This window comes from Pyrus communis, chromosome 8 (assembly GCF_041283825.1).
Source record: "Pyrus communis isolate YQ-2024b chromosome 8, ASM4128382v1, whole genome shotgun sequence".
NCBI classification, from domain to species: domain Eukaryota; kingdom Viridiplantae; phylum Streptophyta; class Magnoliopsida; order Rosales; family Rosaceae; genus Pyrus; species Pyrus communis.
Window position 1 is genome coordinate 15,820,597 of NC_142572.1, and position 10,568 is coordinate 15,831,164.

Below are 10,568 nucleotides of genomic sequence, written 5' to 3' on the forward strand. Positions count from 1 at the left end.
GCTATAGACTTGGGCCTTGGACTTGAAAGGTTTGGGTGTGTATGGTAAATGTCATAGATGGATCTTTGATGGACGAAAAACAGAAGTATGATTTTTTTATTTTTTATTTTTTATTTTTTTTGGTTTTGATTTTAGGAGTCAATTTTTTTTCTAAAAGGATAAGACTGTTTACAAAATAGTTGCATTTTTTTGAAAGGATAAGAATGAACAGCCATAAGTGTTCAAAAAAATGCCATTATATATATGGCTATAAGATCAGAAGCGAAGTAGAAAAAATCCATCGCTCTCTCTTTAATCCTTCACAGAGAAAACATAGTAAATTTGCCAAGAATCCAAGTTCGAGTGCAAGAAATTGGGTTAGATAGTTGTAACCTACAAGATAGGCATCCGTTGAACTACTGCATTGGTGTAAGGGTGAATTTATGTCTTAGGAGATTGCTACTGCAAACCTCTATCTTCCACAAACAAGTTAGTGATTATTGTTGTGATTTTATATGCAATTTTATTAATTGGTCATATTTTGGTATATTGTGTATATAGTGAAATTGTAATTCGAAATAAATTGTACAATTATCATATATTGTATAATTGATATTTTATTGATTTTAACAGGTAGTACATATCTTTGTAAGCTATATTCTAAAATCACACCAACGTGCCATTAGGATCATAGATTCAATAAACCAATAATTCAACAAACGGATTACAATTAACTTATCTGTAAAGAGAAAGACTTGGCTCTTGCTGCTAACAATGAATTGGCTATGCATAAAAATGTCTTTTACCATCTCCAAATAGGTTTAGTACGTAATAGACGTTTATTGTGAGAGCAGGGACAATCCTTATATAGTTGCCAGGATATCTCTCAATCAAGCCTATTATTAAATGAGAGATACTCATAATCACATTATATATTTTATACCCACCATAATAAGTCTCACCAAATATGTAGGACTTATGTAATTAGTCAATCAATTCTCTATTATTCTAATCATGTTGATGCACAAAATCAGTGAAAACTTTGGAACAACATAAAGTGTCAAGTTGTGACCTTCGGTCGGTTGCTTCGGTCACTAGTGAGGATAAATATGTAAACAGATAAAGATAGGGAAGCAAACACAAGATGTATGTGGTTCACCCTAAGTTTGGCTACGTCCACAAAGTAGAGGAGTTTTCATTAATAAAACACATAGGTTCAAGCATAATCATCATTAGTGAGTTCTAATGACTGGATTAAGTACAATAATGACATTTGCGATTCATTGTAGGAGAATGGTCTTCATTTATAGTTGAAGAGAGTCTCCAGCCTTTGTTCACAATCAATGTGGGACTCTATGAGTTTTATTCTGACATTGGCATGTGTCGTGTTGTGATTGGCCTCCTGGTTGAAGGGAAACTCTTGTGCTTCGGCAGGAATGCCTCAATATGAACTCCTCAGTGGATTTTTAAAGGTATGACGTTGACTGGTACTTGGTAGTTTTGGGATTGATCAAATATAGTACAAACAAATCAAATTAAAACTTCAAGATCACTCGAATCAAGTGATGTAATTGACAAAGTTATTGATACTCACCATAATTTTTACAATCTTCTCACTCCACAGTAAAGTCACTGCAATTGTGATTTTTGTCTTGTATTTTTTATTTTTTATATATATATATATATTGCTTACTTGTCTTACAATGTGATGCAAGATGATAATTAAATATTTGTACATGCATGCAACAGCATGGCGTCATGGACCATACGATGACGACGCTGTAAACCCTTACTGATTGCCACCTCACACAAACCCCTCTTGATTATACCACACGTACTAATTCATCAAAACCATCCTTATCTCCTCTTCTTTTTCCTATATTTTTTTTCTCTCCTTTAGCTGATTAATTTTCCTCTCTACCAAACACTAATTAAAATGACAATTTGATCAACAAAAGAAATCACAAGAATGTCGCTTTATGTACACACATTCAGAAATTTGTTTCGAAGACATAACATATTACGTTGTTAGATTGTTGAGATTAGTAGGGCATCCTGATGCTAGAGTCTACTCACATTTTTTGACATCTGATTAGAGGACGTAATCTTATATCTATAACTACATGGATTACCAGGTAAAGAGGTCGAAAAGGAGGAAGAAGATAATGCAAGCTCTCCAACAATCCCCAGCTAAATACTAATTAAAATTTCAATTTGATCAAGAAAATAAATGCAAGAATTTGACTTTTTATACAAATACATTCAGAGATATTTTTCCAAATATGATATGTTATGTTGCTGGACTATTGAAATTAGTAGCGCATACTAGTTTTAGAGTTTCGTAACTGTAATCTATCAACCAACTACACAAGTGGTATTAATTGCCCATGTGGTTACGGATTTTCTGTTAAATTATACCATTCCTCCTCCCCTTAAGATAGTTTAGACAAGGGAGGAGCCAAGTACAAGGCTCCCCTAGGCTATAGCATACGGAGAGTTTGGTTCTTCAAGCTTAAAAAATATTAATTTTTAGGTTAGTTTCTGATTTTTAATTGTCATATTTCACATAAGAAATGAAATTTTTTTATTAGTAAGCCTATTTTTAAGAATAATAAGAGCTAATAGATGTTAAATAAACTCATCACTTTAACCAATATAATATTTAATAGTAATAAATTAAAACTTCCATATCACAAATGGTTTCTTATTTTATTCACTTGGAAGTTTTGAAGGCTAGAAGCCTAGAAAACATAACATAAAATTCTTGCTTTAAATTACTACATTCAAGTTTTTACTATTATATAACTTTATGTAGGCAACATAGGATTAAAAACTTGATTTCGTAGTAATAATTTTAGCTTAGCCCACCTACCGAATAAAATCTGGCTACGCCATTAAGTTTAAAGTAAGAATATCGCTTGTATTAAAAAAAAAAAAAACAAACCAAAACCCTAATATATGAGGATGAACTTGGTAAGGAGGTCGACAAAGAGGAAGTTAAAGAGGGATAAATGAACAGGGAAACATGGGTGAAAAACTAGGAATAAATGGCTTGCGTGGTGCTGCTACAGGAAAGGCGCCCACAGCGTACCATTGCCCTAAAGGAGTCTCTCTCTCTCTCCCCCCTTATTTCTTGTTTGTCACTTTCTTTCTCTCTCTCTCTCTCTCTTTCATTCTCTATAAGTGTTCGATGACTCGTTGGGAAAAGATATCAAATACAAAAAAAAAGAAAAATAATTAAAACCTCTCCTCCATAACTTTGCATGCTCCGATTTCCATTTCCATTCCCCTGCTAAAGAAAAGCAGTGCTACTCTCTTTCACCACAAAATACAGAGTGTTTTCATTGAGGCATTCCACAAACGCGTACAAGGCACCGTTAGCAATGAGCGCTGATCAACCCCAAAGTTCAGAAACTGAGAGCACCTCCAACTCATCCACTTCCGCATCGCCTCCTTCCTCGCCTTCCTCACTCCAAAACCAAAACCCACAAAAACCCAGCTCGCCAATTCACCAAGAAACCGACTTACCCACCAAAAACAATGCCAAACGGGTCAGAGACTCCAGCAAGCACCCGGTTTATCGTGGGGTCCGAATGAGGAACTGGGGCAAATGGGTATCCGAAATCCGCGAGCCCCGCAAGAAATCTCGCATTTGGCTCGGCACCTTCCCGACTCCTGAAATGGCCGCCCGGGCCCACGACGTCGCCGCCTTGAGTATCAAGGGCAACTCGGCGATTCTCAACTTCCCGGAGCTCTCCAACTCGCTGCCTCGCCCGGTTTCTCTCGCCCCCCGCGACGTCCAGGCCGCCGCCACCAAAGCCGCCCAAATGCATCAGTTCGACTCCATCCGTTCAATGTCGCCGTCCATACTCTCCTCTTCCTCCTCCTCGTCGCTGTCCTCGCTCGTCTCGGCTATAGACAACCTGTCGACCGAGTCGGAGGAGCTGAGCGAGATCGTCGAGTTGCCGAGTCTGAGTTACGAGTCGACCGAGTTGAGAAGCGAGTTCGTGTTTGTGGAGTCGGAGGACCAATGGGTTTATCCGCCGCCGTGGCTGCAGCGCGTTGAGGAGTTCGAATGCGGTGAGTTGGGGGCGGCGAGTTCAGTTGGGCTTGAGGGTTTGTTATGGGACTATAATAATTAGCAGTTTCTATCTGCTAATTAGATGTTAATTAATTAATAGTTTTGTGTAAATCATCTTAATCTCTCTCTCTTTTTTCTTGTTTTGCTTTTCAGTTTTTTTGGCTCTTTTGGCTTTTAAATGTGAAGGGCTTAAATTCTGATAATCTCTCTTCTACTTTTTACTTTGTCCTCTGTTTTGTGTAATTGTACAGTTTAGTACTCTCCTCTGTTTTTAGGATGGAAAGCAAGTGCCATGAGACATTTTCTTTCCCTTTGGTTGGCGACTTTGATGCAAATGGAATAAAGCCTCTGTCTTTCTCTTCCTTTTTCTGATCAAATTTTAACATCAAACTAATTGCACCCAAAAGTACTTTCATTCCGTACTCATTTCTTGGAATTCTTGTCCTAATTTGCAAATTCATCGAGTTTCAGGTCTATTAATAGTGAAATGCCACTAGTTCCTTGCACATTTTGATCCATTATTGACAGAATTTGTCCTGTAATTGCGAAAATATATCTCGTCTCTTTCCTTAACACTCGTCACGAGACCCTATGACTGTAGTGTCATAGGACCAGGATGATCCATCCATTTCATTTCAATTGCACTCGCCACGAGACCCTGTCACTGGAGTGACATGGGAAGTGCTGGATTATTCAGTATGTTTCTACAACATTCATCACGAGGCCCTGTAATCGAAGCGTGGGATTAAGACATGATGTATCTTCGACTAAATACAAAATTAATACAACATGATATATCTTCGACTAAATACAAAATCTCCTGTTTATTGGAGTGTTGTATGAAAAACAGAATATACCTCCAGCTGTATGCAAGAATCCTTTAGTTAGGTCCTTAAATTAAACGCCACCGTGCAAGAATAAGTCCAGAAGAGAGAAAATGGGATTGGTGATGTAACTCTAACTACCCGCTAAATAAAGGTCCTCCTCTTCATTTATTCATCCAAATGAATAATACAATAATACGAACAACAACAGGGACACTACAAGAAAAGGAAGAGTCCTCTCTTTAAACTTTTTTTTTTTTTTTTTTTTTTTTTTTTTTTAAGAGACTCCAGTTCCTGAAAGAGAGATTTTTTGGCTGATACATGCTACATGGTGAAACATGATGAGCTGTGAATGGGACAGTGACTGTGACAGCTAATTATTTTTTTACCATAAATGGAGTAAAAGCAAATTGGTCTGCTTTCAGCTTATTTAGCTGCTTTCTCCCTTTAAACTTATCTGCATCCGTTCCCTTTGCAATTCATGACAGTTTAGCTATATCGGTCCACTGATTTTTCGACCTCTCTTCTGTTTTTGTGGTGCGGAAAATGACAGCTTTGCCAGAAAAGCCAGAGTCCATGATATTTGCCCTCTCTCCTTTGCTGCGGAAGACAAAACCATCTTTTGATTATGAATCTGCAAAATTCTACTAATCTCCGTTGTGATATGCACTGGAAGTCTGGAACAGTGAATCGTTGGATATGCAGTTAACGACTAAGGATCTCAGTGTTTACTAACTGACAGCTAACGTCCCAGATGTTTCAAACATTATCACCTATTATGAAGTGTGAGATTTTATCATAAAAATTTTAGATCTCGGGAATATTGAAGATACAATCTCCCGTATATAAGTTATATATTATTTTGTTATACTAGGACTGTATTCTCCCGCAGATAAAACCACTGCCCTCTTTTTGATTTGCATCAGCAAATAACTGTGTTGCTGAAAGTTAGCTCAACTATTTGGCCACAAAACAATAACCGAGCTAGATATTTAATGAACCAATTAGTGATAAATTGCATGGTTGGATGGCATTATTACCTCCTCTATTTCTAAAGTTCCACGCTTTCGATTTTCAGCCATTTTGGTCCCACTCCATGGTTTGTGACGTGGGAAGACAAATGACACATGTACGGTAACCTCTCCCGGGCCAGAGGGTAACGAAAGGAGTCCATTCTAGTGAACCAAAAGCTATATTTTTCAATTAATCCAGACATTGACCACTTTCAATCCCATGCATTGCAGGATCTTGTTTCTGAGATGGCATACCCCTTCGTGTGTGGTAATCATTCTTGTTAATTACTTCAAAGGATAATGTAGAGTTAGAAACGCATGCATTATGATATAATTAAGTAAACGATATAATTGAATGTTAAGTTACCAATTTGATTTATTTTTATATTAGTATTTTCTGTATTAGGGTTTTGCATTAAGACAAGGATTAAGATCACTTTTCTATGTGTTATCAGGGTTTATGATTGCTTTCTTGTTTGTTTCAAGATTAGTTATTTATAAATATATCTCTTGTAATTCTTTTCGAATAACATCTTAGCAAGATGTAGTCATTTCACTACATTTGAAAATATTATTATTTTCTTCTTTTTTTCATCATTTGAAACCCTACATGGTGTCACATGTAAGATTTCTGGCACTGCAGCACTTCAGGGTGCAGGGTTTCTAATTAAGTAAAACGGTACCACAATAATGAAATAGAAAATGAAATTACAGGATCTTCAACGCATATCACAACACCATCAGGGTAGTGGATAAATACCCAAAAAAAAAAAAAAAAAAGAAGTTAGATATATAGATTAGGAAAATGTTAATCACATACTTATTATCACAACACCATCAGGGTAGTGGATAAACACAAAAAAAAAAAAAAAAAAAAAAAAAGTTAGATATATAGATTAGGAAAATGTTAATCACATACTTATTTTTACTACTCACACTTTTTTATTAAATTTTTTATCATTTATCTTTTTCAATTCATTCAATACAGATAAAAATTGAAACGAATTTGTGAAATGTAAAAATAAGTGTTTGGATAACAATATTCTATAAATTGTTAGGTCAAGGACTGAAGGGTGTAAACTGCAATAAGTACCTAACAACATTTCTTAATTATTAATTTTCTTTTTTTCAATGATTACTTCATGCTTTGGCATGTTCGATTCCTGATCCAATATATGATTAAAGCGGAATAGGAAATTTTTGTGATCATAATCGTTAACCGTACATTGTGTAGTTAAAAATTATTTAAAAATTTAAAATTTAAAATTAAATATATATAGTATCTAACGAAAACTAATCATACGATGTATGATAAACAATCACAATAACTAAATCCTTAGAATTCCCAAGAAAAAAATTCAGCGAGGATTCTTTTCCGATTAAAGCTGTCTATATCAAATCAAGTAGTGGGAGAGGATGAGACAAGTTAATAAAATTAAAGAATAAAACTATTTACAATCAGAATTATGCAAAAGCATTAAGGTGACGTTATAACCGCTATTGCTGGTTTCATTTTTCTTCGTGTCCGCAATAATCTGCATGGCTAGCAGACGTTCAAACACCATCGTTAATTAGGGTTTAGTCAGCTGAGTTAAATTGTGATGTATTCTAACCAGTCCACCTCTTTTGACAAAAAAAAAAGTAAAAAAAAAATAAAAAACCAGTCCACTTCTTAATTAATAATTGGAAATCGGATTTTATAGTTAAAACTTAATTATTCTATGTCATGTCGGATATGACGGTTGGAACTCCACTTGATAAAGAGATGAGACCTTCACAAGGATACAGATATATCAAATATAATATTATGGCTAGTGGATTATTATATTACTCTAATTAGAATGGATATTGATTGTTATTATGATTTAACAGCATTCAAGTGCTGAATTAATCAATTCATTATCTATACTAAGGGAATGAGGTACGCTTAATGTGACATTCCACATCGTTCAGGAGAGTGATCTTTATATGTATATTCTCATCCCTACCTTGCACGAGGCCTTTTAGGAGCTCACTGACTTCGGGTTCTGTAGGAACTCCAAAGTTAAGTGAAAAGAGGGCTAGAGCAATCCCATGATGGATGACCCACTGGGAAGTTGCTTATGAGTTCCCAAAAACAAAACTGTGAGGGAATGGTAAGCCCAAAGTGGATAATATCATGCTACGATGGTGGAGCGGGCCCGGGAAGTGATCCGGGCCAAGATGTGACAATTTGGTATCAGAGCCTAACCCTAGCAGTGGTGTGCCGACGAGGACGTCGGGCCCTTAAGGGGGTGGATTGTGACATCTCACATCGCTCAAGGGAGTGATCCTTATATGTATATTCTCATTCCTACCTAGCACGAGGCCTTTTGGGAGCTCACTAGCTTCGGGTTCCGTGGGAATTCCAAAGTTAAGCGAGAAGGGGGCTAGAGCAATCCCATGATGGGTGACCCACTGGGAAGTGGCTCGTGAGTTCCCAAAAACAAAACCGTGAGGGAATGGTAAGCCCAAAGCAGATAATATCGTGCTACGGTGGTGGAGCAGGCTTGAGAAGTGATCTGCCCCGGGCCGGGATGTGACAATTGGCTTCATGCCAGGTAGGGATGGAATATACATATAAGGATCACTCCCTTGGGCGATGTGGGATGTCACAATTAAGTGAGAAAGGGCGTGGTCGGGGCCCAAAGCAGACAATATCGTGCTACGGTGGTGGAGCGGGGCCGGGAAGTGGTTCCCTCCGGACCGGGATGTGACAATTGGTATCAGAGCCTAACCCTGGCCGTGGTGTGCCGACGAGGACGTCGGGCCCCTAAAGGGGTGGATTGTAAGATCCCACATCGCCCAGGGGAGTGATACTTAAAGTATATTCCTATCCCTACCTAGCACAAGGCATTTCGGAAGCTCACTAGCTTCGGGTTCCGTAGGAACTCTGAAGTTAAGCGAGTACCGTGCGAAAGCATTCCCAAGATGGGTGACCCATCGGGAAGTTCTCGTGTGAGTTCCCAGAAACAAAACCGTGAGGGCGTGGTCGGGATCCAAAGCAGACAATATCGTGCTACGGTGGTGGAGCGGGTCCGAGAAGTGGTCCCGCCCCGGACCGGGATGTGACACTTAACCTCATAATAAACTTAGCAATAATGTGGTTGAAATTCACTTTTGGTGAAAATGGAACCTAAGACCTCTCATTTACAAGTGAAGAGGAATACCACTAGATTGTAGTACTGAGTAGTATAATGTGCCTATTTATATATATATGACTATAAAGGCAATATGATGGCTCTATAAGGGTGTATAATCAGTTTAGCATTTAAAATTTAGTTTTTGATTATTTAAGTTAATTGCCTAATTAAAATAGGCTATTAGATTTTTTTTATTTTTTTTATAAACATGCGATATTTGTATTAGTCTTCTTTTTTCTTTTGAGTAAACTATTGTTTGTCTTATTTAAGAAGATATTGGTACTAATTTTACAAGATTGACTAATTGCTTGGTTCATTACTATAATTACAATTTGAACACGAAGCCTTATGATTTGTCATGTGCAATCTCGGAAAAACTATTATAACTTTTTAATGGCAATTTCAAAAAAGCGAACCTCTATTTAAAACAATGGATTTGTAAAAATATATATCGTCGTATGTACTGATTTTCACAAAATTTTATATATATTTGTGAGATCGAGTATGGAATTTTGTTTACTCACATTAAATTGAATATCTGTTTCCCCCGTTTTCCTTCTAGGATTAGAATGTGCCTATTCAATATTAAACTGACTGGCAAAACGTGAAGAAGCTGATGATCACTTGAACCACTACGCAAGCATAAGCGCTTTTCAAAAGAATAATAGTACACCTTCGATAGTAACTATTTATTTATTTCTTTAAAATCTCGACAATAGGAGGGTGAATTTTATTTATTAAAAAAAAGTTATAAGAGAGGAGCATGAACTGGACCTGTCTTAAATAAGCAAGAAACCAAAAAAGAAGAGAAGGCTGCTAAAATGAATCCAAACAAAATGCGATGTCTGTGCTTTTGACCAACAAAAATGAAGAGTTTCCCTCCTTTTCATTCAAAACTAAAATGTTCTTACAAGTATTGCATATATGAATTTTCCAATGGCCTGACTTGTATCGATCCGACATTAGGTATCAAAAATCCCCTAAATCCCTCCATGCAAATTCCTAGGCTCCGGCAGATACGAGTTTTGTACACATTACATATATGCTTCTCAATTATATTCCACGTTTCTTGCAATATCTAGGCCATCATTTCCAATAATAATGTTTGTTCATTTCGACTCGACAAGCCATATATATAGAGATCAGAGAAAGAATCTTCCGCCTTTTCTACAAATAAATATATCCAAATGCACTCTTATGTGACATGAAATGATGAAATCTCCAATATTTTCAGGACCCCCTCAAAACCGTCCTCTGTTTATTGAACGCCTTTTGCAGTTTGCACACCTGTATTATGAAGATTTTCTGTAGGAGAACTCAACATCAACCTTCGTGACCCCATTTCCTAGCTATGTATATCTAGCCTTTTAAATTTTGGTCCCCTAACTTCAAAGCCAAGTTGCAGAAGTAAAGGACCCACCCACATTTTGATGGTTTTAACATATTTTTGTCATTTTATACATGATTTTCTCTATTTTGTATTTCTTCTTCTTATTTATTATTTAAGTGG

At 36.7% G+C, this 10,568-nt stretch overlaps 1 protein-coding gene across 1 annotated transcript; it reads left to right on the forward strand.

Moving 5' to 3' along the window:
• Positions 1–3,063: 3,063 nt before the first annotated feature.
• On the forward strand, positions 3,064–4,422 carry LOC137718539 (ethylene-responsive transcription factor TINY-like). The gene has a single exon (XM_068458090.2). The coding sequence runs from the start codon at positions 3,363–3,365 to the stop codon at positions 4,119–4,121; it is 759 nt and encodes a 252-aa protein (XP_068314191.2). The 5' UTR covers positions 3,064–3,362; the 3' UTR covers positions 4,122–4,422.
• The last annotated feature ends 6,146 nt before the right edge of the window (positions 4,423–10,568 follow it).

What these genes read in the sequence shown, in the direction of transcription:
- LOC137718539 (XM_068458090.2), top strand. Translation starts at nt 3,363, where the DNA reads ATGAGCGCTGATCAACCCCAAAGTTCAGAAACTGAGAGCACCTCCAAC.